The sequence below is a fragment of the Corvus hawaiiensis genome, chromosome 19 (genome assembly GCF_020740725.1).
Source record: "Corvus hawaiiensis isolate bCorHaw1 chromosome 19, bCorHaw1.pri.cur, whole genome shotgun sequence".
Classification (NCBI taxonomy): Eukaryota; Metazoa; Chordata; class Aves; order Passeriformes; family Corvidae; genus Corvus; species Corvus hawaiiensis.
The window spans coordinates 2410172-2437443 of NC_063231.1; the positions used below are offsets into that span (position 1 = coordinate 2410172).

The 27272-nt window shown below is 51.9% G+C and overlaps 1 protein-coding gene across 1 annotated transcript in view; it reads right to left on the reverse strand.

Annotated features, from left to right (window-relative positions):
* Window positions 1–1578: 1578 nt before the first annotated feature.
* MAP2K6 (mitogen-activated protein kinase kinase 6) overlaps window positions 1579–27272 on the reverse strand; it is a 53302-nt gene continuing 27608 nt past the window's right edge. Inside the window, exons 4-12 of the mRNA XM_048323367.1 lie at window positions 25189–25302; window positions 23673–23792; window positions 22903–23019; window positions 22394–22445; window positions 20342–20469; window positions 19597–19674; window positions 18414–18553; window positions 15821–15866; window positions 1579–12639 (exon numbers count right to left, since the gene is read on the reverse strand). Coding sequence (XP_048179324.1) covers window positions 12562–12639; window positions 15821–15866; window positions 18414–18553; window positions 19597–19674; window positions 20342–20469; window positions 22394–22445; window positions 22903–23019; window positions 23673–23792; window positions 25189–25302 — 873 coding nt within the window. The 3' untranslated portion in view covers window positions 1579–12561. The remainder of the gene's footprint in view (window positions 12640–15820; window positions 15867–18413; window positions 18554–19596; window positions 19675–20341; window positions 20470–22393; window positions 22446–22902; window positions 23020–23672; window positions 23793–25188; window positions 25303–27272) is intronic.

The window sequence follows — 27272 nt, forward strand, 5'->3', positions numbered from 1 at the left end:
TCTTGGGGCTTTTAAAATTGATGGGAGGCTGAAGGCAAGAGCTGATGCATTGTAGATGACAACAAAAGAGGCTCCATAAAATTGCTTTTGGCATCTCGTGTGCGTTCCGTCTACATCTTATAAATTACTGCTGCATTACAGCGATAAAAATAGGTTTGTATTTGGAATTGATTACAGTGAGATAAAGCCCTAATAAAAAAAAAAGCACTGGTGCATAAATATTCTGAGCATACAGGGATAATTTGATTTGATAAAATAAAAGTATGGCTCTTAATTTCTTCCTTTTAAACAGAACACACACGCACATGCAGCGCAGGGAGAACTTCAGCAGCTGTTCAGTTTAGGATTCTCAGAAATGGGTCTGTGCCTCTTGCAACTCTTCCCTTCCAACATTTTTATGGCACTCTCAGCATCACCAGCATTCCCGCTGCTGGGTAATGCTCCTGCTGCAATCCTAAAGCGTTCAGCCCAGGCTTCTGTGCTCCTTCCAGGTGATAAACATTGATTTTCCTCACACCTCAACTTCCCCTGTTCTCTTCATCACTTCCATGTGACATTAGGTGGGACGCAGGAATCACTTCACAATTTCATACATGAAACAGGCAGGGGAGGCAGAGGGAACAGGATCTGCCATTTTCAACCCAAATAATTGCATTACAAAGCTCAGCGCGGTTTAAAAGCTGTGCCCCTCAAAGTTCTTTTGCTAACCAGGCTGCTTCTCTGGAGTTCACTGTGCGCACCTCAGCTCTGCAGCCAGTGCTCTCGCCTTGCTGGGACTGCAGGATCAGCAGAGGGAGCCGGGATATTGTTTTCAGCAGTTCTAACATAAATGGAAGGGTAATTTTATTTACACGAGGAGGAGGGAAGCAGCGATTCATGTTTCAGCACGGCCAGCCCAGCGTACTTCACTCCAGCAAAGCGCTTTGGCTCAGACAACAAATCCAGGGTGAACACTGGCCTTGCATCAGGACAAAAGCACGGCCTGAGAGTGACCCTTTGAGAAAAGCTTCGCTGCAGATAACAGCGACGGGGCTGCCAGGGGATCCGGGGCTGGGTGCGGGAGCTGGGGAATCACAGAGCAAAGCAGCACATCTGCTCTGCAGCCCGGCAGCTGCACCAAACCCCCTCGGCCACATCGCCGGGAGGTGCCGAGCCTCCGACCCCAGCAGAGCCCAGCCCCGAGAGCTGCACCCCAAAATGATGCTGGGCACGGGGCCGTGTCCCCCGGAACCCCTGTTAAAGCTGGTTTGGGGAGGGTAGGGGCAGGAAGCCGCTGCTCCCGTCCCTCCAGCGCGGCGGCGGAGCCGGGCCGTGCCTTTGATGTGGGCTGGACGGGATGTGGCTGCGCCTGCTCCCGCCAGCCCGAGCAGGGAAAGGAAAACCAGCGGCAGCAGGGCTGACGATTATCCCTGTCGAGCAGCTTGAGCATTCCTGAGTTTTCAGTAATGTACGATAAGCTGTTGGGAGTAAGATGATCCCTAAAAACCTCCCATAGGACTGGCAGAAGCTGCCCAAAGCGTGTCCCGACACAACTGGTAGCACTTCCACTGAGGGAAACACAGGTAGGCTGAGAGAATGTTCCTTTTAAATTTCATTTATTTATTTTTGTGTACATTTTCCGTAATTCGACTGACATACCATTGCTATAAAGATGCCCTGCTCTTTGAATATTTCCATCCAAGACCACTAGTTTCAAGTGTGGTTATGAAAAGTCACGGCAAACATATGACTGGAAAGAGGTGGTTGGTTTTTGACTTCCAGGCAGTTGTTTGAAGCGTTTCAGAGATGCACATAATATTCAGCAGAACACACGCACGCACAGTGCCGGGCTACACACACACACACACACGCACACGCACATCTGGAAAACTGTTACAGTGGTTGAAGTTTCCAAAAAGGTGTCCTGTCCCCTCTCAGCAGCAGTGAAAAACCTCTGGGTATCCTGAGAAATCAAATCAAAGCGCAGTGAAGAGGATTAACTTATCCCATCAGCAGGGTTTGGGGTTGTTTTGGGGTTTTTTTCCAAGTCAAACGTATTTTGCCAATCTGATTTAAGTGAAGAGGGTGGGGAGAAAGAATCTGTGGCAGTGAAGGTTAAAGAATACCAGTGCAGCATGGACCTAAAAGCATCTCATTAAAACAACATCAACTAAAAGCCTCTCAAACGTTACACACGTGGTCCTGCTGTCACTCTCCTACTCCTGCTCACCTCCAGAGCACCAGGAGACAACACAGGGAAGTGCTGCAGATGGAGCCAGAGGGAGGGGATGTGCAGCTGGACAGGTGGGCAGCCAGGTGACCACGGAAGGACTCTGGAGCACAGGGAGAACCCTGTGACCTTGGCAGTATCTGACTGATGGAACCTGGCAGTGTCTGCACCTGGCTGGAACAGGAGCTCAGAGCGTCCATCCTGCACGGGGCAGCTCCAAACCGTAGGCAAAGCCCACGGGGAGACTGACAACCACCCCAGTGCCACCTCACACCAATGTCAGCACCTCTTTCCTTTTCAGTAACACTCTCCAAGCCTGCTCTGTCCGGCCAACACACCCTCCCCAAGGCTGTGATTCGGGGTCCTGCCTTAGGATGTGGCGGTTTTGATTCTCACAAGGAAAGAGTTCCCTCGACAAGGCTAAAAATTGAAAATCACCCACACTGCAGTGCCCTGCCTTTAATCCAACACCACCTCTGCCTTTGCTGCACTGATGGCACCCCAGGGGCTCTCCCGAGGAGCTGGAGCTGCCCCGTGGCCTGGCTGCGAGCGGGGTTGTGTGAGGTGACAGGCTGCGAGCAGCACAGAGCCCTGCGGAGGAAACCAGCAAAGCCTGAGACAACACAAACAAACTCCAAGCAATTAAAAGAAGGATGGGAGATGTGGTCTGATGTACTTCTGCCAAGAAATAAATATTTTACGTTGCCTTTTTTTCTTTTTTGAAAAAGCACTTGCATTGTGTTTTTTTAAATCTCCAAAATGGTCGAGTCACTCCCTGCACCCCCCCAAGCACAACACGTGCTCACACACACACACACCACACACACCGTCTAATGCACATAATTCCAGCTTTGTAGAGCTACTGGATTTACTTTGAGACAAGTTTCTTGTGCATTTGGACAATTTACTTTGAGACAAGTTATTTGCAAGAAGGCAAAGTTCATGCATGGCTTTGACAGCTCCACTTTCTCATAAATGGTTTTTGAAAAGCAGAAAGAGAATGAGGGCCAAAGCTCCATTTAAAGTTCACCTCGGATGCCTGAAAAGCATTTATACCCACATCCTTCTGAAGTCCCTGCTTTATGAACTTCTAATCAATTCCACATTCTGCTACCCAATGTTTCTTATACATAGGGGAGAGAAAACAAACCAGAGAAGCAGCGCGAGCTGTCTGGAAACAGCTGCACCACAGCGCCCAGGCTGCCCAGGGAAGGGCTTGAGTTACCGTCCTGGAGGGGTTTAAAATGTGTGGATGTGGCACTTGGGGACATGGGTTAGTGGTGGCCTTGGCAGTGCTGGGGTTTTGGTTAACTCAATGGTTTTAAAGGCCTATTCCACCCTGAATGTCTCTGCAGTTCAGTGATTCTATTACTCTTTATCAGAAAGGCTGGGGAGGCTTTGGAAGCACCTTTCCAAGGGGAGAAAGGGAATAAAAAGAACAAAACCCGATGGGTTTTGAGCCTCCAGTCCTGACTCTCTCCCACACTTACATGCCCTACAGAGCAAGAAGCTGCTCATGAGTTGCTCCATCCTTTCTGCAGGACATGTGTCCTGCATCCCCAGAGGTGACACTCGGCTGTCCCCCAGCCCTGCCTTGGGCAATCCTGACCACCCCAGTGGCTCCAGCAAACTCCATGGAAATTTGACAGAGAGAAGCCTGGCATGAGCCTTGGACAAAACAAGTTTGTCACCAACCAGATTTTAATTTTCAGGTGGGAAGTGGTTGCTTTGTCAGAATTCAGGGTGATTTTAATGGTGTGACACAGAGCATTTTATCAGCTAAACTGAACCCTGGTGCTACTCAATCCCCTCTCGAAGGAACAACTGAAACCCACCTCGTGCTTCTCCTACTAAAAACATTAAAGGTGAGCAGGTTTCTTCAGAAGCCTCCAAGATGTTAAAAGAAAAATCAAAAAATTACAATTTTTTAAAGCAAGATTCCTTATCCCCATCCCTAATTCTAGAGCAAACCAGGACACTAAAAAAAATTAATCTAAATTGCTATAAATATAATTTAAAATCATAATTAGCTGTCTACTGCCATCCCAGCTGTCAGGAGTATCAATACCACAGGGGTTCCACATGGCTCGAGGGCAGGCTGGGAGATACCTGCAGCACCTCTTGGATAGTACCAGAAAAGGATAAATAATAAATAAGAAGAACATGAGAAAGAATAATCAGCCTTCCACGTGTATGGAAAAGCAGAGACTTTCACAGTTAGAAACCAAATGATGTCACTGTAAAAAAAAAAATCTTAAAAATAAAGTAAAGTAAGGACTTGCATCACAGAAGGGTGGGAAGTTTTCTCCTTCCTAACATCTTCAGGTGCTTTGCCTGCAACCTCTTCAACACCAGAGACCACTGGGAACTGGGTGCTTTTCCATTTTTTGCTCATATTTTGGTGTTTGGGGGTTTTTTTTCCTAGCCAAAATGATATAGAAATATCCTTGTTACAGATTTCCCACCATCTCGAGAAAAAGCAGATTTCACACCTTAAGACAGAAAGTCTAGAAATCCCATCTATTGATGCTAAACATGGAGCTTTGCCAATAAAACTGTAATTCCTTAAACTGAAGATTTTGGACAATTTTAGACAGTTGGTTTGGTTTGTTTTTTTTCCTACAAGAAATGACAAATTTTCCTCCAACACATTTCCAGCTTACAAGAAGCTCCATTTAGCAGCTTCCCCTCGTTGTATTGCTACTAAAAAATGCAGAATTCCAGCTATTTTGTATGTTGTGACTATTTCCAGCAGCCCCTGGCACAGGGACAGCTCTCACCAAGCACAAACCACTCGATTCACCAAAATAAAAACGGCGGCCGAGCCCTGGAAATTCACTTTACACAGAGATTTTAAAGGGAATATTCTGAGCCAAATTCTGGGTTTGGGGGATGTATTTTGAGCCCCAACCTGCCAGAAGCCCCCCAGAAGGCAGAGTCCATGCTGCAGGTGTTTATGCAGGACTTGGGACCAAATTTGGGCTAAATATGGATGGAGAGCTCTGCAGCTGGGCCTGGATTTGGGAAAATTTGATCCTGGCTCAACAGCTGTGACAGAGGCTGGGATTTATCTTTAAACAAACCCTTTTTTGGCTCTCATGAGGCACTTTATCCACATTTCTTCACTCTGGCTGTGCAAATCAAGGACACCTGGTCCTTCCTGACTTTTCAGGGTATCCACCCTGAAAAACACCCCACACAAATGGTGAAGGGTTTTGGGTGTTCCGGGACACTCCGAGATGACTGGAAGTTCTCTCCTAGAGGGAAAAATCCCAGATGTGGCAGATCCCAATACCTCTGTCACACAGTTCCTGGGGAAACCATGTCCATGTGAGTTTTTGGAGGTCCTGGATACTCCAGGCTGCTCTTCCAGCCACCAAACACTGGTCCCTCTCACTGGAGCATTTATATCCATCCACCTCCTGGAACGGTTCGGTGCGTGACAGGTCACAGCCTTTTGGAAAAACCATGGTCTGCTCTCTTTATTTCCTCAAAAAGGATCATTATCTAGGGGCAAAACCAGACTGAATTAAACCCTGAGCTGGCCTGAATTATTCCTGGAAGATAAACCAAGCAGCAGCTTTCCTGATCGCTTCAGCAATACTTGGGGTGTGTTTAGTCTTTATTCAAAAATTACACTATTCCGAGTTTCCTGGATTTAGCTAAGCCCAAAAGCGAAAGTAACAGATCAAAATACCCTGCAATAAAACTTCTAGGAAGGGTTTTCAGGTCTGGCTAAAACCAGACAGCTTTGGAAATCGCCGAAAGACGTCTGATCTTTTGAGATTTCCATCTCCACTTCCAGCGCACTTCAGGCGCTTCCAAGCTTTTCCCGGCTTGTCCCCACGGAACCTTGCGGCCGCTGGACTCTCGCCCCATCCTTTAAAAACCAAGAGCCTCTCGAGGAAGGGACTGTGGCCCATCCTGGCTGCTGGCTGGGCTGAGCCACCTTGGAGCAGGGCTGCTGCAGCTCCGGAGCTGCTTGGCTTTCCCAGAGGGATTTTTAATGGAACGGCAGCGAACGAAGGGACAAAGTCTTGCTTGGGCTGGAGACCTGCAGGGTGGCTGGTTTAGCTAATTCCCAGCTGTGGGATTAGGGAGCAGGGACTGGGGAGGACAGGCAGCTCCCTCCTCTCCCAAAGCACTCCATGGACAGCTGCATGGAGGCCCCTTCCCGCTGGCTGCCAATAAAATCCCAGGCATGCAAATACAACCACGAAGGTGCGTGGGATGAGGTGTCCACGGAGACCAAGAGCTCTCCAGCATCCCAGGGCTGCTCTGAAGGAGCCACCTCACAAACATCCTGCCCCAACTACTCCCAGGGGAACGGCACCGCCGGCAGTGCGGGCCCCTGGCGAATTCCTTCCTCCTGGTGGGCTGTAAATTGGGTATTTCCAGCATTAAGCCGGTCAGAGACCACCTTAAATGCTTCCCCTCTTCTCTCTCAGCTGCAGAGGCCTCTCCCAGGCTTTTCCCATCGTTTAAGGCCACACAGCAGCAACACGTCTTTGTTCACTTGCAGGTTTTTCCCCGTGGGTTTCTTTGGGATTTAGATTTTTCTCCCCTTGCTGGAACTGGGGATGCAGTGGCAACCTGGGACCCACTGCCCACAGATCCGGGCCTGAAGGAAGATGTGGGGAGGGCAAGGGCAACCAGGCTGCTCTCAGGCTGTGCCCTCGATGGACCTGTGGCTGTGTCCGGCCTCTCTTGATGCTTCAGACCCTCCCTGGCAGGGTGGACTGACACCAGCTGCCCAGCAGAGGACTCGTTTTGTCCCTATGCCATGAAGTTCACTGCACTCTCAGAGTCCTTTTCATCTATCCAGCAACGGACCTTTGTGCCTGCAGCACCAGCACCAGCAGCTCCTGGCTGTGTTCATGCATCTGCAAACACCCCGGAACTGAGATGCAGCTTTTTCTGGCCCTATTTATTGACAAAACCCACTGTTTTTATGGAGTGGGGTTATGTGAAGGAGCAGAGTCCTTTCAGCCTTCAGCAGAGCTGCCACTCCTCCAGCCATGGTCCAGGGGGGAATCTCCCAGCTCTGCAGAGCACACGGCAAATTTCACATTCTCCATCTGCTCCAGCAGAGGCTGAGCTGAAATATTAATGAGGAGATCTGATCCCTTCTCACCAGAAACAATCTGGGTTTTATAGCCCAGGCAGAGGCCAGAGGAGCAGATAAAGCTCTGGGATTCATCCTCTGCTGCTGGTTAAGGGCTTTCAAGGAAACCAGGAACCTGGGGGGAGGACACAAGAGTGTAAAACCTGTGGACATCTGGTGTGTTTTGTCCACCCTTCATCTCCCCAGGCTCAGCCCCCACCTCTGGGCATGTCCAGAGCAGAGAGAGGACCTCTAACATCAACAACCATAACATGGCAATAAAGATTAATGAGCAAAACTTGCCATTTTATGTCTAATCCGTGGAGATTTACAATCATTAATCTTTATTAGTGTGTAATAACTGTTTGGACATCAAGGACAGATTCTCAGCTGGACAAAACTGGCCTCATTCCAGCCAAGCCAGTGGAGCAGTGCCAGTTTACACCCTCCATGACCCCAGCTCTACATGAGACCCATCCCATCTGTAGGAATCACATCACTGACAGTGTTTCCCCAACAGCAGGGGCAGAGAAGTGAAGGCAATTGTTTGTCTTTCCCTGTATCCCAAAAAGAGAGCTGCATGTGTCCAGGAAGCTCAACAATAGACATGTCAATAAACACAAGGAAATTCAATGAAAAAGCAACTGCAACAAAAGGAACCCCAAGGAGCGGGGAAGTGGATGATTTTTGAGGCAAGACTAGAAGATCTGGTTTGGCAGGAGCATAACTAAGGGGGATGCAGCAATCTTTGGCATGTGAAAGAGTGAAAGCACCAAGAGGTTCCCAGAGTTCCTCTAAGAGGAACAAGATGGAAAAGGGGGGGAGGGGGGAAAAGAGCATCTTGGCTGGATTTTCTGAGAGAGGAGTTTGAGGGTTGTTTTGAATAAAAAAGAGGTCTATTAAACGAGGGAGGTGGTGGGAACCTTGTCTGAACTACATCAGACCAGCCACTAAAGCAATGTTTGACCAAGCAGGATTTCCTCTTCCAGAACTTGTAGGGAAGAAGGGAAACGTGCAGGTACACCCTTGGCTGGCAGCAAGCATGGAGAAATCCCAGCTGGGGCTGTGCATGCCCTTGGCCCCTGGCAGCCCCTTCCACACCAGGACAAGGTGCAGCAGCACTGGCCCAGCAGCACCTGCTGAACAACAGGGAGATCAATTGCAGATCTTTTTTAGGGATTTTTCCAAGTAGGGACCCACCAACTGCCTCCTCCGTCACACACCTGCCTCCAGAAATGATGTTCCACCTCTTTAACAAGTCAGAGTTGCCTCTTTGTCACCAGTAAACTCGGCAAAAGTCAGGGAAACACAGAAATACAGTACAGAGATATCTGTGTCAAGGTTTGTACACCTGGAACAACTCCAGGAAAGGTGGGCATTGCACCCAGTGCAGCAGCATGAACCTGGTGGTTAAAAACAGCAACCAGAAAATGCCCTCCAACTGCCCTTTCAGATTTAAGGGACCAAAAGGCTCTTGGGGACCCAGAAAACACCTTTCCTGCCAGTGACAGCTCCAGCAAGGGCAAGACCTCCAGCATCCTGCAGATTGCAGGAGCATCAGGAGCTGTATGGTGGGGGAAAGAAGAGGATGGACATCACACCTGGGGACCCCTGGGGATGGCCTGTGCCTCTTCCCTGAATCCTGATAACCTGTGGCAGGTTGGAGAGGCCCTCCCTGCCCTGCAAATCCATCCACAGCTGGTCCAGGTCACAGCTCAGTGCTGAGCTCCCGGCAGCTTTGATCTCTCTCTGATCCCTGGTTTAGGGGTTCTTTCAAGTTTATGGCATTTGAGACCCACTTCTCTAAAAATCCCAGTTTGGGGCAACCCCACAGCCCTGTGCTGCGTGAACACAGAAAACCTTTGTGAAGAACATCCTTAAGCCTCAAAAGCTTTGCTGTTCAGGGGGCAAGGCTGCCAGGAAAGGTTTCATATCCCTTAGCCTGTGTCTGTCCCAGGCGAGGCTGTGCTCGTGTTCTGGCCAAGCAAAGATCTGAGCAGCGACCAAAGGCTTTTTTTATCTTCACAGAGGTTACAATCAAACGGCAGAGACAAGAGCCTGACTTTCATCCCGCAGCCCAGCAGGTCTGCAGGGCTTTGAAGCACACAGGAGTCCCTGGCTCTCCTCCCTGAGCTGAGGCCACCAAGCTCAGGCTTCTGTCTAAGAAATTCCTGGGTCAGGCCCAGCTTTGTGTCCACCATGAGGGATGCAGGGACAGCCCCACAGCCCTGCATGGGCCCTCCCCTGCCACAGCTCCTCCCCTCAGCGCTGGGGATCTCTCACAGCACTTCCCATCCTCATGCTCAGACAGCTCCACACTTACTCTGGGCTGACGCAAACAACTTTAAAAGGAACAAAGTCATGGAGAAGGAGCAGGGAAGGGAAGTGATTTGTTGAGTGCCCTATTGTCATGTCATTAAAACAAAGGGATTTGGCAGCCCAAGCAGTGCAAGAGCAGAGAGCATAAAAGCAAGCCCTTTGTGGAGGCATGGAGGAATCCTTTTAGGGGGTTACCAGCTGCAGACAACACTGCCATTAATTTTCTATTGGAAAACGCTGGTGACATTAATATCTGCTATTAATACTGAACTTTGACAGTATCTCATAAATTCAACCTGTCAATTGCAATGGCACTGAAATGAAGGTGCTCTGAGGTCAAGGAGATGCGGTGTCCAAACGAGACTTATATTGCAGGGGAAAAGCAGCAAAAACAATCTTTAACAAAAGCATCAGATCCATATGTAGGAAAACCAAAGGGTGGTTTTAAATGTCATGTTTTTCAAAGCGAGAATTGATGCTGGAACCAAGTCTATAAACTGGCTGGCTGGACTTTCAGCTGCAGCTGAGGACAATCAATCAAAACAGCTCTGTGACTCTGAGAAAGTGAGAGAGAGAAACACACACACACACCATGGAATATGAGAGGGCAGATCATGAGCCATGCGAGGCCTCTTAAAATTACACTGTGAAGTAAAACATCCTCGTGTTTCATCCGCCACAAAATGTAACCTGAAAGGTTCCCCTCGGCACAGAGTGGGATATGGAGCTTATCCTCTACTGAGGGCTGGGCAGGCTCCTGGGACAGGGCTGAGCAAGGGGAACTTCCTCCCCAAAGCCTGCACGGCCTGTGAATCACACCCTGATTCCTGCAAGCCCTCTCTGAGCCCCCTGCTCTGCAGCTGAGGGCACAAGGATCAATAAATCCCGACAAATGCTCTCCTATCTCTGTCACTGCCAGCCCCAGGGCAGAGCTGCACCATTCCAGGCTCACAGCCACCCCTGTGGTGCAGTGACAGTGGCAGCCCAGGCACTGGCGGTGTCTTTGTGCGCCTCTTCAAAGTGTTGGCATGTCCCAGCACCCCTGCCACAGCCCCTGCTCCGAACACTGCCCTCCCCATCAGCCCTTCCATGGGATTGCTCCCCAAAATCTGCTCACGCTGTTCCAACATACGCCAGCAGAGTCTGGAGCTGCTAACCTGGCAGAGCAGGGTGGAACAATGTCCTGCACAGCTCAGTACTGCAGAGCAAGGTGAGTTTCTGCTCAGACCTGGCTCCCAGAGGCTGTGCCCAAGCGAGGGGTGGGGATGGAAGCGCGTGCAGGGCACGAGGCACTTGTGCAGCCTCTGGGACAGCTGGAACAGACAGGCAGGCCCCTGTTCCAGGGCTGGGGGAAGAAGGCAAAGGCAAAGGCAAAGGCAGAGGAGCTCATGGCCAGGCCAGGCAGCTGGGCAGGCGTGGCTCAGACCTGCATTAACATGGAGCCAGTGGCCTCGCCAGGCTCGGCAACACTCACAGGGCACAGTGCCCCTGGCTCCAGACAGTGCCCCATGACCTGAGGGCAGGGTGATCTCCAGCTCCTCTCCCACCTCACCTGCCCCCTTCTCCTGCCCCTGGCCTGCAGCTTGTCCCCAGGGACCCGGCCAGCAGCAAGGAGCTCCAGGCTGGGATGGGCTGTGGGGTCCTTGTGTGGTTTCCCAGGCTGCAGCTCCCACCTGCAGCCCAGGGCAGAGCCCAGTGCTCCTGGCTGCCTGCAGCATCCCAGCTGGAGCTGGACACAGCCCAATCCACGTGCCAGCACGGGCTCCTGGGAGCGCTGGCACTCCCAGACTCTGTGAGCAAGCATGGAGGGATTGCTGCCAGTGCAGTGCCACGAGCTCTGGAAACCACCACTAAAACATCCCGTTTTTCATGGGTGTCATGCTGTGCATCCTGTGATCCTGCCTCACTCCGAGAAGGAGAGAGGAACTCCCTTCGAGGCCCAAAGCAGCTCATCCCCAGCCCAAGGGAGCCTCGGGCACTGCAACGCTGCTGGGCAGTGGGCACTGACCAGGGCAGCCTCCTCCTGTCTTTGTGCAACTTCTCTGACAGCCTCCTTCCCTCCGGGCCTCTTGTCCCAGACACTGTCCCAGCAATTCCCAGAGCTCCCAGCCCGCCCTCTCCAGCAGAGCAGGGCGGTGGGACAGAGCTGGCCCAGCTGGAGGCCGGGCAGCGCCGGCCAGACTCGGAGCGTGGTGTCCAGAAAGAGGTGACCACAGGGGACACCGTGGCCTCCCTCCCTGACACAGCTCGAGCAGCTGAGCTGCAAGGCTTGCTTACCAATTCCTTTTATGATGCACATTAAATATATTCCGCAACAGAGACACTTTTCCTCTGCTCTCCTCTCCTCTCTCCTCTCCTCGGACACCTTTTCCCCAGCCAAGCTCTACGAGTGCTGCTTGCTGTGGCCTCATTTTGCATCATCATCATCATCGTCACCACGCACTCATCCTCATATAAAACAGAAATCTATTCCATCAAGCACTTAACATAAATATTAAAATAATGTAAGGGACAAAATATAAATCTACATACAACTTCATGACTACCATAGCACCTATTACCATGACAAAGCAAATTCTGGTTCAAGGGGAAGGGAAGGGGGATGAGGAGCGAGTTAGGAAGAGGAACTTCGACTGTCATTAAATATGTAAATCACTCTTTCAAAATGGGTTTTCTTTGTTGTTTTGTTTTTGTTTTAAGGTTACCAACCTTATTAAAATTCATTCCACTAACCAGCTCGTTCTATGTCACTATGGATACCAAAGAACCCTTTAAAAAAGCTCGGGCGAGGCGGGGTTTCTCAGAATAAAAACAAAACAAAACAAAACACGGCGACTTTCTGTTGGTGCTTCCATGACAAGTCCTGCCACACGCCCCTCCCCTGCACCCACCAGTCCACAGAAGGGCAATTCTTTTACAAGTCCAGTTCTCAGTCTCCCAGGATGAGCTTGACAAAAGAGGCGACGTCTGTCTCTTTGGATTCGTGCAGGGTGAAGAAAGGATGTTGCTGGGAAAGAAAGAAAAACCAGCAGAGTTTATTATTCACCACGCTGAGGGCTGGAGCAAAAAGCTTTTCAGACAATCCTCTAGACAGTGAAGAAGGTTTTGTCCTTAGCATCATAATATTGGGCTTTTACAGCCAAGGCAAGTTGGGGAGCCCAAGGGCTGCTCCATGAAGTTGTGATGGCCTCCTGGATTCCCCCTAAACCCTGCCCTGGCTGGGAGGGCTGAGCTGGGCAGCTCTGGAGGCAAGGGAAAGCCTTAGAAAACCCTCTCCATCTGCCCCGTAACACCCCCCAGACCATGGCTACCCATCCCACACGCTCCAGCTCCAACTGGAGCAGTGCAAACCTTGCTGACTGCAGTGGTTTTCCCTCAGCTTCCTGCTTTATCTGTGTATTTATTTACCCTCTGGTGACTCCTGAGTCTCATTTCTTCCCTGAACTGCCCCTCCTCGCAGCAGGAGTGGCTCCTTCACCCCAACCACCACACAGGAAAGCCATCCCGACTGCAAACCATCCACACTTGTGTGTTTAACTACTTCATCCTGACCGACATGGGGAGACAGCCTGCCAGAAAATCCTGCCTGCGTTTCAGCACGAACGGAAAAATACGTGTAAGGAGAAAAACCACAACCAAATCCCCCCGACAGCAACAAAAGCCCCTCTCCATCAGCACCAGCAGTTCAGTTTGGTTGGTTCAGCAACACACCAAGCTGAGATCCCACCTGAAAACCCCCAAAAGCTTGTTTGACACCCACTGTCCTGGCAGATAATCAGATTTATTTGTGTGGAGGGTGTCAGAGAGAACCAAAAGGTAGCCAGGGCCCTGCAGGGCTCACACTGATCTCTGCTCTAAACAAGGTTGGGGGTTTGATTTCCAACCCACTCATTGCAAGTCAGGTTTTTAAAAATAATTTGGTGTTTCCAGAGTTTTTCCAAGCTGCCCCTCCCCTCAGTCCCTGAGCATTGGCTGTTTCAATGATGTTTAATGGCAGTGGCCAAGTGGAGGGAGAAGAAGAGCAAAGGAAAGATATTTTTCAAGGTGGGTTTGAGTGGCAAGTCATCCAGGGAATAAGACGAGGCAGCTCTGAGTGGCTGGGAAGCAATCCAAAGACACCAGTAAGGAAGAGGAAGCACAATTATGTGGGAAACAGGGCTGGAATGGGTTGAGGCAAAGATCCAGGCAAAAGCTGAGGTCTCCCTAGGTCAGACAGTCACAGGAATCGAAGCGTCCTGGATAACTCCGAGAGGTGACCCCCGTGGCCTGGCCTGTTATCACCCGAGTGCGATGTCCCTGCTCTCACATCCCCGTGCAGTGACTCCCAAAGCAGAGCTACCACAGCCCGGGAGCACCCCCAGTGTGCCAGAGGTGGCAGCAGTGCCCTCCAGCCCTGTGTCCCCGTGAAGCCAAGCCCTCTGCAAGGCCTGAGCCTGGCCATGGCACACAGCCCCCGTGCCAGGCGGGATGTACAGACCACCGGCCCTGCAGTAGTTTCACACTCCGCTTCACCTCGGGAAGTGGGTTTTTAAATGAAATTAAGCACCCCTATCAGTTTTCCTGATGCTCAAGATAGCACAGAGTCATACTTTCCATGAGAAACCTCAATTCCACAGGAAAGCAAGGGAGCAGCCTTGGCCTAAATGACAAGTCCAATCCAGGACCACAACTTAATGCCATAAGAGAGAGGAAAAAACCCCAACAAAACAGCAACCCTCAACCACAGGACCTCACAACATCCATGTCAGCCATAAAATACCACAGCATTGAGATACTCCAGAGGTGATCCAAGAACCTAATTCAATAGAAATGCACTCCCTTGCCAATGGGTATTAATGCTGCAGCAGATGGAGCTGCTTCAGTGAACCCTTTTTGATAAAAGGCCATTTGGCAAAGTCCAGAAATTTGCTTAAAATATAGAGATGCATTTATTCAATAATGTACCCAAAAAAAAGTTTAAAAAAGAGCCATAAATCCCAGGCCTCCCTTTGTTTGAAGCCAGTCTGGGGGCAAGCTGTGTGTCAATCAGACCTATCTATCGTTTAATTGCATTACAGGGCCCAGCACCAAATGCCACAGGAATTATTCAGTGCTTACAACTCAGGGGCATGGAATTCCAGCACAACCTGCAGGTAAAAAGCACCTTAAACCCTGGCACCTTCTCACCTCAGAGATGGTGAGGTGAGATGAGGTGGTGATGGGTCTGACCCTCTGGAGGCGTAATGCATGTCCCAAAAATTGTGGGGTAGGGCATACCAGTGCCTGAGGAAATCCTGCAGCAGTTTCCACCCTTAATCCAGGTGATCTTGCCACTGAGACCAGATAGGGATGGGAATGTAGGGACAAGCAAGCATTTGGGTCAGGATCTTCAGAAATAACAAATTTAGGCACCTTCCTGCCTTTAGAAAGCTGTAGATTGTGTGAGAGTAAAAAAGGATGAAATGCCTGCAGGAGTGAAACACCAACTTCCTGAGCTCTCCTGCTTTTTGCCAGCTTCTAGGAGCACCAGGATCAATACCAGAAACTCAGGAGAGAGAGAGAGGCCACTAAGCTGTGGAGCCCAAGCAGAAAAATCTGCTCTTGCCAGCTGCAGCCCAGAGCTCTGGCTGGGCACAGAGCAGTGCCCTGCATTCCCCCATCACCAGCCTTTATTGGCATTTTCCTCCTTAGTTATTCCTCAGTTACCCCTCACAGTAAACAGTCTCTAGGCAGCAGATGAAATTCAATAACTGGAATTAGTCACAGACTCGTCTCTGTCCCCAACATCCAGGAATTACTCTGTCCAAAAAGCCTCCTCTCCAAGGCACCAGGGCAGCAAAGCCCAGTCGGCCACTGGGCTCCTGCAGCTCTTGTGGCGCACTGAGGTGTCTGAATTCATCACACAAACCCCAGAGGAGGATTCCAGCCTCGTTAGCTGATTCTTCTCAGCGTCATTCTTACCCATTACCTGCTTCAACACGTATTTTCTCCCTTTATCTGACTGGAAAGCACCTGGCTGAGATTTCAAAGAGCATCTCTGATCTGCAGTCACCCTCCCAGGACTCTGAAGTGTCACAATTCTCCCATCTGCTATGAAAATAGGGATGCAAGGCATCCCAAATCACCATCACTATTGGAATCTCTGCCTTCAGCACCTCACTGTAACCCACTTCAGCTCTGAACACACTGCTCGATGCAGGCACACTCACCATAAGCTCTGGGTATGTTGGCCGTTCTTTGGAATTCTTCTTCAAGCTTTAATTGGGAAAAAAAAAAGAAAAAAATTAGAATTTACGTTCAGCCTGCAATCTAAGCAAGGCCATAAAATCATACTGTGACAACAGCAAGGTTTAAAGACTCTGTAGAATAAGTTCAGCTACTCATCCAAGCTGAGCAAACACTTTAGGCCTTGAGGACAGTGACAGCCAACATGGAACAGTGCTGGGTACAAGAGCTTGAGACCCGCCAAGAGATCTGGAGACACCAAAAACACCACTGCAAACATTGCCTGTTGCCGGGGGCCAGGTACAACTGGGAGTCTGGGTGCTCTCCAACAGGCCAGTGACTCAGGGAATGGATTCAGCCTCCAAGCTCTGCCTGGGAGCAGTGACTGAGTGGCTCCAGAGCACGTGTACAACTGTTTGTTTATCACCGTGCTGTTATCAGCGGGGACGGTTCCATGGGACATCCTTTTTTTCTCCTCTCCTACAACAGATGGCCCTGGAGGGTTGTAGCTGGAAGTTATTTTGGTTTCCCTCCAGCAGAAAATAGCTTTTAAAAGACAGGACGTAATCTCTACTCACTTCCTGGCAGTGTATTTAGGGGAAAGACACTTGGAGCAACTTGAAAAGATCTTCACACACGTACACGGCGGTGGCAGGGAAAAGGTGTCACACTGAGCAAAACAAAAGTGAGAACCTCTGCTGGGATTTGCTGGAGCCCAGAGGAAGCAGAGGACACACACTGAACAGATATTTCCTGCTTGCTGTGTGTAGAGGGCTCGTGTTTAGTGTCATGTTGTGAATGAACAGAGGAACCCGGGGCCGATACGTGCCAATATCGCCGGCCCGAAGGTTCGGGATGTGTCACATCCTCCCAGCTCAGGAGCAGCCCCAGCCAAGATGACAAGGTGAATTTGAAGGTTAGCTGTGTCCAGATTTGGCATAACGCTCTTAATTTAGACCCCCTACAAAAAAATAAATTGATTCCCAGGTTACTAATACCAGGAAATCTGGTGGTAAGTTACTGAAATAAATGTAAATTTTCAGGAATGAAGAGTCATATTGGGATCTGATCCTGACTCAGACATCCCAGGAACCTTCCTGCAGTGCCTACAGGTGATCAGACTGCACTGCCCCAGGCAGGAGATGAATAAACACAGACCTAAGCCAGGCTTGATATAGAGTGGATGTGACCCGGTTCGGTGTCAATTCCCAGATCCCAACAAGACAAAACTGGTGCAAAGTTCACCATTCCAAGTCCCTGCTACCCATTTGAGGGATGTGAGGGATCTTTAGTGACCCTGGAGGACAGGATTTGCAAAACTTTTGCAAATTCCTTTGCAAAGGAATCGCCACGTGCTCCCCAAAGTGGCTGTGGATGTAACTCCTAAAGCAGCCACGGCCTGAGCTGCAAGACAGGGGACTTGGAAGAGCAAATCCCTTGGGAAGGAACAGCCTGCCTGGCACAAGCAGGCAGCTTGGAAACAGCAGAGCCAGCAGCACTGTTAGGAGGAACAGCAGCTGCTCCAAAACCTCAGCGTGGGCCTTGCAAGAACAGGGGGCATCTTGTGAGAGGGTTTTTGCAAGGCAGCTCCCACCTCTCCCAGGCCCAGGGCATGGTGGGCATGGCAGGTGTTCCCCAGCGTGGGTCAGGAGATGAGCAGCTGGACCACAGGAACATGAAAACGTGTTTGAGCAAAACTCTGAAGAATCTAAACACGGGTACTGAGAGTCCCGAGGCAGGAGCAGCTGATAATCCCTTCCTAGGTCATGGCAGAGCGGCCGGGCTCCGGCCCCGGCACTGGCAGCTCGGGAACAGTCTCACATTTCTCTATTTGTCGATCTGCCGTCCTTTCTTGGCCACCACGCAGACCCAGCAGCCACCTGCCAACTTGGCAGGCGGGCGGGTGGCACTGCAGCGCCTGGAAAATCAAATCCTGCTGGCGGGCGGGTTCCAGGGAAGCTGGAGGGAGTGGCCGGCAGCGCTCTGAGCCACGGCGAGGGCAGGCTCTGCTCGGGGCTGCCTGAGCTCTCTGCAGCCTGCAGACAGCAGCCTGGCTGCTCCAGCCCTTTGCCCACAGTGCAGCCAGACGCTCCTGCTGCTCCCAGCTCCCAGGCCTGGGGAAAGCAGCACGGCAGCCTCAGGGCCCCAGGAGAGGGACAGACACTGGCAGGGGCCAAATTCTGCAGGGTTGCTGCCCTCAGAGCCATGTCCCCTGAGAGAGGATGCAGCCATTCCCTATCCTGCTGCCCTCCCAGACTGAGGGACCTGAGCTGCCTGGCTGCACCTGCTCACAGCACCCCTGTGCTGCTGGTGCGGGGCCGATGGGAGCGAGGAGCCTCCTCAATCCTGTGTGCCCCCACAAAGCAGCCAAGCCTGTTCCCCCACAGCTGCCACCAGCATTGCTGTGCCTGCACAGTGCCAGGTGCCTGCATAAGGCTCAGTGAGGGCACAGAGGCCCAGCCCTTGCCCAGGGAATGTTCTGCCCAAAATTAGGGTTGAGAGCTCCCTGTGGAGATGGGCACCAGCACAGTGAAGGTGAGCGGGGCTGGGGAGAGTGAGGCCAAGAGGGAATTTTACCATTGCGAGGTAAAATCGACGAACTCCGCTGAGAACTTCTCCGCTGGGAGCTGCGGCGACGGCTCCTCCACCACCTGCTTGAGCTGCTGGAAGGGCGTCCCCCAGGAGTCGTAGGGAAAGCGCAGGATGGCCAGCTCGATCTGGGGACACAGAGCACACCTCAGGACTGGGGGTGGACACCTCACAGCCCACCCCACAGATTTGGGATCCCCATGTGCCCACCCAGGGGTGTGTTTTTGTAGGCTCCACACAAATGGGGTTGTTTGGCCTGGAAATAGGAACATTCCAATGAGATCTCAGAGCCCCTTGCAGTGCCTAAAGGGGGCTTACAGAGAGGAGGGAGGGTGACTTTTTACATGGGCAAACGGTGACAGAAAAAGGGGGATTGGTTTTGAACTAAAAGAGGAGAGATACAGATTAGATGTTATGGGGACTTTCCTGTGACGGTGGGGAGGCCCTGGCACAGGGTGCCCAGAGCAGATGTGGCTGCCCCTGGATCCCTGGCAGTGTCCAAGGCCAGGCTGGACAGGGCTTGGAGCAACCTCGGACAGTGGAAGGTCCCTGCCCATGGCAAAGGGTGGGATGAGATGAAATTTAAGGCCCCTTCCAACCCAAACCATGCTGGGATTCTATGATTTCCTCACCCCACCTGGCCACAACATATTGCTCATCCTCCCCCAGCAAACACGAGAGGCTGGAGGAGACCCAGACAGCTCCACATTCAATTCCGTGTCACCCGTGTGTCAGACACCTCCTGGGAAAGGCTGGGAGTTAAAAACAGCCCCAGGCTGCACAGGGTAACTGCGCTGGGAAGCGACTCTGGGAGCAGATGGATTCCCCCGAACGCCCCCGCCGCTGCTCTCCCGCCGGGAGCTGCTGAGGGCGGCGAGGCCGCTCAGCGCGGGGAACGCAGCGCGCGGCAGCTGCCGTGCCTTAGCCCATGCCGCCATCTCCCGGCAGCTGCGGCCTCCGCACCCCTCAGCAGCGAGCGCTGACAAAGCAGCTCCTCCTCCTTCCCCTCAACCCTGTGGCACGTTCCCCGTGCCCTCCCGAGTTATTCCCGTTCCCAGCCCGCCACCTTCCCAGGGAACCAGCGCCCCCAGTACCGCTATGGGCAGGAAAATGAACCCACGAGCAACACCGAGCCCTGCTGGCTGCCCTGCCTGCCCCCAGGTGACCCTACCATGGTGATCCCCAGGCTCCAGATGTCGGATTTGACGCTGTATCCCTTCTGGTTCAGCTCCGGGTTAATTCTCTCAGGCTGTGAACAGAGACAAAGGTGGCTGAGGAGCAGGGACGGCCCCAGTGCCCTGCCCACCCCCAGGGTGGGTCTCTCAGGGTGGCAGCCCAGCACCCCTGAGCCCACACCACCACCTCGCTCTCCTGGTTGTGCTGGGCCCAGCTGGTTCCCCGTCCTCACCAGTAAGGTCAGGCACTGAAATGGGTCACCAGAAGCAGGTGGCACCTGCACCAGGGGCTGGGGTGGTGGAGCTGACCTGGCACAGCTGGCATAAAGGGGGTGACAAACCTCAGTTTTCCAGGACTGTTTTCACCCTGTTCAAGCGCTCCACAAAGGGTGAATCTTGCACAGCAGCTCCCCAGAGGAGCCCGAGGGACCCAGTCCCTGGGGACTGTTTTTCTTCCCCACGCTAAGTACTGTTGTTCCCACGGGGCAAATGGCAAACAGGCAAGAGGGAGCAATCCCAGAGCCTTCCCCAAGGTCACAGGGAGGCGAGGAGGCAGCAGGAAGCCGTGCCCAGGAGATGTGATCTGAGCCATCAGCTCTGTCTCCCCTCCCAAGGAGATCGTATCCCTTAACTTCAGGGCTACGTCTTCCCAAACAAATCCCCAGGACAGATGCCGGAGGCTGATCCTTCCCCCCGGGCTCAGGTTCCTTTGGCTGCTCCCCACGCAGCTTCTCCACTTACAGCCATGTAGGGTTTGCATCCTGCATCCATGGTTTTAGCAACCGAGTCAACGAGGTAACCGCTAATCCCAAAATCGCACATTTTCACCTGCCCCTGCGTATTGATCAACACGTTAGAGGGCTTTACATCTGCAAGAAGGAACACAGACCACAGTCACTGTCACGTGGTGGTGGCTGGGCCAAGCCACAAACAGCCACAGAGGCCCCTACCAGCAGACGGCACCCCAGGAGTCCAGCAGAGCCCAGCGCCCCGGGCGTGCCAAAAACCCGCTGGCTGCGGCTGTGGCACGTTCAGGTGACAGCCTCATGGGCCTGTCATGTGTCCTGCCAGTGGCCCTTCACTCACACACTCCCCTCTCTGATTTAGGGAAGCAGGAGGTCACTCTGGACGTCACCACCACATCCCGCTGGCTCAAGGAATGGTCATGGACATAGGAGCAGCTCCACAGGGCTGGGGGCAATTCCAGGGGGTGTCTGCAAAGGGAGGGAGCTCTGGCAAGGCCCCGTGGGTCTGGGATCATGCCAGCAAAAGGACAAACCCATGGGGGAGGGATGTGGGGCAGGAAAGGGTGAAGAGGAGCAATAAACTAAGGCAAGGATCAAAGGTTCAGGAAAGGCCTCTGATTTTAGGGGTACCAAACTTGCAGCGTGAGCAGCAGCAGGAGAGTGGGAGCTCCACACCCCATGGAAATCAGGCCAGAGTCTCATCTATCCATTACTGCCAGATTTATCTGCTTCCCAGCATGGCTTTACAAACCCTGGTGTGCTCACACTCGCGTCAGGCTCCTGAGAGCAGCTACAATCCCCAGCAGAAAGGGAAATTAAGGCACCCAGAGATGCCAGGAAGCAATATCCAGGAGAGCATGGAGGTGCTTCCCTGCACAGCAGGCAATTGCTCTGTGAGGCTAATCCCAAATGGAGTCTCAGCACAGCACAGGTGACACTGCTCCAAAGGGAGCAATCCTTTCCCTGCTGCCACCCAGAAATAACAGGTCACTTCCTAAAGACCCTCTGTCTCCACATAATAAAGAATTAAACAGAAGAGCTGAAACACCCTCTGAAGGAGGCCCCAAGCTGTGTTTGAGTCCTCCTTAGCAGAACTGTGGGTTTACAGCTCATTAATATCTGCTCTCTAATCAGCATTCTGCAATCAAAAGCCTCAGGTATCCAAAATCTTCACCCATCTGTTCCTACACTGAAATAAGACAATTTCCAGTGGAAATGAAACAAGTTCACAGAAACCCAGCAGCCAAGCAGGGCTTCCACCTCCTGTAAGTGACACAGAAGGCAGAAACTCAACCCCCAGCCACAGGAAGAATATACCCAGTGCCACTGCCTGCTCCAGCTGAACTCTGCTGCTTCCCAGGCACTCACACACTCCAGGGAGGGCTCTTTCCTCCTCATGGCAAATTGAAAATGACCCTTTAAAAATAAAGGTGTCAAGCAGCAACTGCAAGTTTGTTTCTGAGCGTGTTCACTGCAGCTCTGAGATGCTCCAGAGGGGAAAATGTCAGAAAAGTTAAGGGAGGGAATTTATGATTTCATTTGAGGCTGGTTTAGGTGTCAAACCTGTTCTGCTCCACTGGTGCTCAGGGGAGCTCCTGGAGGGGAGTGAGGATGGCTGGATCCCTGCAGGAGGGTGAGGCTGCAGAGATCCGTCTCACTGCACACCAGCACAGAGCCATGGAGCTGGGGAACAAACCTGGGCAAAGCCTGGCCCAAAGCTCCCCAAGGTCAGATGGGAAAGCCTGGCTGAATTTCACCCAGGTGATGAAGCAGAGCATGGATTTAGGGAAAGGCAGCCAGGGGAAACAGCCCTTCCTCTACCCTGAGGAAAGAGCCTCACAGGCAGCTCTTTCTCCTCCACCTCAGGGAAGCACTGGGACCAGCAGGCAGATTTTAAGGAGCAAACAGCAGCCCTCTCCTCTGCCTGGGTTTTGCTGCAAGTCATGAGGTGCTGGGGAGTATTTCTGCTGTCAAAGGCTCACTAATCTCGGGTATTTTGGGAGCCCTTGCCAGGCTGAGAGCAGGGCAGTGCATGCCTGGCACTCACCTCGGTGGATCACGGAGAGCTTACTGTGGAGATGTTCTAGTGCTTTGACAATCTGAAACGACAAATCCACAGTCAATCGCAGCTGCAGCACCAGGAGGAGGAGGAAATGATATCTGGCTTCACCCCCAGACCTGCCTGGAGGGCAGGAAAACCACATCCCCCACAAGTCCTGCAGCCTGCCAGCAGCCTGAGGTGTTCGTGGGTACCCAGGGATCTCCTGGGGGCTCCAGGACCCCAATGAGAAGGGAAAGAAACTGCAGGAGCCTCCCCACATCTCACACTGGGCCATCTCTCCATCATGTGTATGGATGGGCACATTTGGGGTCATTTATGGCTTATAAATAACATCACTTGAGACCAGACAAGTGAGGCCAGCTGGGAATGCCCACATGGGCTGGCACATGGACCACGCTCCTTCTGGTGCAAATACAGCAGGGAGCCTGGGTGATGAAGAACTTGGCTGAGAACAGAAACCCCTTTCCCTCCCCTCCTCACCCTGTGCTACTCACAGAGACTGCGATTTTCCCCAGGATGTCCTCAGGAATCGTCAGGCCTTTGTCAATGACATGTTTGTAGAATTTGTCCAGTGAGGTATCCATCAGCTCCATGCAAATCCACACGTCTCCCTGGAGGGTAAAGCAGGCAGATACCCAGATATTGGAACAAAGCATGCTTTTCTTTTTCTCTTTCTCTTTTTCTCTTTGTCTTTCTTCCCTTCCCTTCCCTTCCCTTCCCTTCCCTTCCCTTCCCTTCCCTTCCCTTCCCTTCCCTTCCCTTCCCAAAGGCCTTTGGCCCTTGCCCTTTGCTGCCCTGTTTGGCCCTTCCCTGTTTTTTCAAACTCATTCAGCAAAGCTTTCTTTTCCCTGCTCTGGAATTCAGTGCTGTTCACATTCCCTACCATTTAGGGTGTACTCTTCCCAAAGCAGAGCCCTGGTGATTTAGGAGCCCAGAAATTTATCAGGAACTGAGGCTCCCAACGAGAAGCCAGGAGAAGTTCAGCTCTGCAGAGCTGTACTTAAAGCTCTTCAATAAATCCTGCTTTTCAGAGCTTTCCACACTTTTCCTCCACACCGAGGAACTCAAGGCAGGGCAATTTTAACACTATGGGACCAGGCTGTGAGCTGGTGGCTGTCCTCACAGCCACAGTAAGTGACACATCCTTAGGCCAGGACTGAGCAGATCTCCGTGTCCAGGTGGAGATTAAACCCCTGGCACTTGGAGGAAGTGCAGGAGTGGGAATTCAGAGCCTGGGAGAAGGGGCAGTCCCAAGAAGCCTCACCTCTCGGAAAAGTGCCCCGTAAAAGGTGACGGTGAAGGGACAATCCACTGTCCTCATGGAGATATCCAGATCCATCAACAACCTCTTCTGCTCCTGGCTGTTCACCGTGGCTCGGATCCGCTGCAAGACAGAGCCTGTCAGGGGTGGCTGCCCCAGGGCCTTGGTACCACAGCTGGACCCTTCCACCGCCCCTCGTGCCACCCCTTTATCACCATCCTTGCCACAGGCACATCCCCAGCCCAGCACCCACAGCAGGAGCACCCAGGGCTCTCCTCACCACAGGTGAGGTTTTGCTCTTCCCTGCAAACACCACTTTTTGCAAGAGCCAAAAGAAAGCAGTGGCTTAGGAGAGGAGAAAGGAGCAGGAAATCAAATTCCAGGCTGGTGGAGAGCTGGGACTTTTGGAGTCCAGTGGACACCTGTTACATCAGCAGGTTCTGAGCACAAGAGAGGGCTCCAGCCCTGCACCAGAGCCCATGGGCTGCCCATGGCTTTGGAAAATGGGCATTTCCCACTCTCCCGGGAAGAGATGTCCTTGATGTGAAATACCCAGAGACCCTCGGCTGCCAAACACCATGACAGGGCACACACAGCCCACCACAGGTCACACACATGGTCCAGGCTCCTCGGCCAGAGCCACTCGGGGTCAGTAACGGGACAGAATTAAACTGCTCAGCGTCACAGAGAGCCTGAATGCTCCTGCCATGCCCAGCTGAGATCTTCCATTGTCCTCAGAGAGGTCTTTGGCAGTTTGGTGAACACCAAAGCAAACAAAAAGTCCAAATGCAGAGCACAGAGATCCCAGGACACGGCCCAGCCAGCACCCACAGCAAAGTCTACCCAGCAAAGAGTTTGCTCAGAGCTTCCAGATCTTTTTCTCTTACTCTGAAAGGAAACTAAAATTCAGCCAAGCAAAAACTGGTCCTTCCCAAGCTACAATTTTTCCCATGACCATTTCCCTAATCTCCAAATTTATGAGTCTAAGCCGTTGTTATGAAAACTTTTCATGATAGCATCTACAAGCCTGCTATGAGTCAAGATCCCACTGCGGCAGGCAAAATGTGAAAATCCCAACAAAAACTTCCTGTTCCAAGGACAGTGAAAAAGTCCCAGCTGAAGAAGATTCTCTTGTGCAATTAGATTTTTTCTTCTTTATAATTATGAAATGAATCTGAGGGGCTACAGTAGAAAAAAATAATGCAAATTTATATGTATATTTAAAAAATGCTGGTAAATTAAATCCTAGGAAAACAGGAATATTGTGGGTAAATTAAATCCCAGGAAAACAGGAATATTGTGGATAAAGGTGAACAATGTGACTGATGCACTACAGTGCTGGAGCATTACACCTTTAAAACATCCCCCTTTTCTTGGTTAAACAACCCAAATCTCCCTCGGACCCTGTGTGGAAAGAGGATTTCATGAGGAAAGCAGCAAATCTCAGGAAAGGAACAAGGGGGATTCCAAGTGTGCCCGGCAACCCCACAAGGACAGAACCCCCCGAGGCTCACTCTACCTTCACTGCCATGATCTGCCCGCTGGGCATGTGCCGCATCTTCTCCACCACCCCGTACGCACCTCGTCCCAGCTCGGAGATGGGCTCCAGGTCATCGGCCTTCACCTCAAAGTTCTGGGGGACAAAAGCCATCAGTGGCCCCTGGGCGTTTGCTCTGCGCAGTGCCCCCACGGTGCAGCCCTGCGTGGCACATCCTTGCCCTGTGCATCCCCTCCCCAGCTGTGCTCAGCGGGTCTGCAATGAACTCACAGCCCTGGGAGGCTGCAGGGAGGATCAGCCACCACCACAGCGACCCCAGAGCTGAGGGGACGTGTCTCACGGGCTTGTGTCACCAAACCACAGTCACGGCATGGGTAAGGCTGGAAGGGACCATGGCAGGGCCATCTGGTCCAACCTCCCTGCTCAGGCTGTGTCAAGGAGTGTCCTGAGCAGGGCAGGCACAGAAGGTCCATTCCCTCAGTGGGATGCTCTGCCCAACAGCCACCTGCACGCCAGGGTCATGGAATCACGGATCACAGGATCACAGAGTACTCTGAGGGGGAATCATGGAATGGTTTGTGTGGGAGGGACCTTAAAGATCATTTCATTTCATCCTCCTGACATGGGCAGGGACACCTTCCACTATCCCAGGCTGCTCCAAGCCCTGTCCAGCCCGGCCTTGGACACTTCCAGGGATCCAGGGGCAGCCACAGCTTCTCTGGGAACCTGTGCCAGGGCCTCCCACCCTCACACGGAAGAATTTCCTCCTATTATCAACCTAATCCTACTCTTTTTTATTTTGAATCTATTTCCCCTTGCCCTGTCACTCCACGCTCTTGTCTTGTCCCTCCCAGCCACCTTCAGCTGGCAGCACTTTCAGCCTCTCCATCCTCTGAGGGCTGGGATAGAAAACACCACAGCAGCTTCTCCCCGAGGAATCACCCTCAGTCTTACTCCATTTTGTCTTCCTTCCACCCTCCTCTTCCCCCAAACAATCACAGAAACATTTCCAGGTATTTTAAAGCTTATTTCTCCGGACCTGCAGATGGGCCAAACACCAGCTGAGTGTGCCCCATTTTCAAACCAGGGAGGATTTATTTTGTCCATCATCATCTTCTCCTAGCCTGACACAAAGGATGACTTTGTTCAGACCCTGCACCCATGCCCTTCTCCTTTCTGCCGTGATATCGTGCAGCCACTCCATATTATTATTATTATTATTATTATTATTATTATTATTATTATTTTGGATGTTTCAAATTTGCCTCTGCCACTAAACCCAGCCCTTCTGTTTGCTGCAAGCACAACCCCATCAGCCAGTCACCCTGCAGCGGGTGAGAAGGAACTGATTCCCAGGGAATAACCCCACATGGCTTTCTGCCGGCACAGCAGAAAAAACCCTGCAGCCTGCAATGAGCCGGCTGGGGATGCCACAGAGAGCAGGGAGACACTCTGGGAATATGCACAAGGAGCCCTGACTGATATTTTGGAGTCACAGCAGAGATTTAGGCATCTCTGACTGCCTGACACCGCTCCTGCTGTTCACCAGGAGCCGCTCCAAAAACGTGCTTGGAGCGCTCTCCTCAAACGAGCAGCAGAGTTTAAAAGGAGAGGAGGGAAAGTGGCTTCCCCTCAGGATCAGGGGGAGTGTGGGAATGCTGGTGGAAGAGGGAGCCCATCCTAAAGGAACCTGGCTGGATAAACAGGTCACAGATCCATGGGAAATGGAAGCCAAGGCGTGCCAGTCCCTCTGAGACAGCCACAGAGCCGTGCCTGGAAAACAGCCTGAGCTCTGGGGGCAGTGAGCGCGGCTCCTCTGCATCGGCCACCACGGCTTCCCTGCCTCCTGCACGGAGCCTTTCCGGAGCACTGGAGCCTTCCCTCATCCCTCGGAATGCAGGGAGAGGTGATTTTCTTGGAGCAGGCATTTTCTCTGCCTCCATACTGTACCATTTTGCATCTCACACTGTTTCCACCTCCCAGCCCCTGCTCCAAGCCAGGGAAAACACAAAATCCAAAATGAAAGGAAAGGCTCCAAAGATAGGCATTTTAAACCACTATTGGATTAGCATTTCACTTCACTTATTACCTCACTGACACCAAGG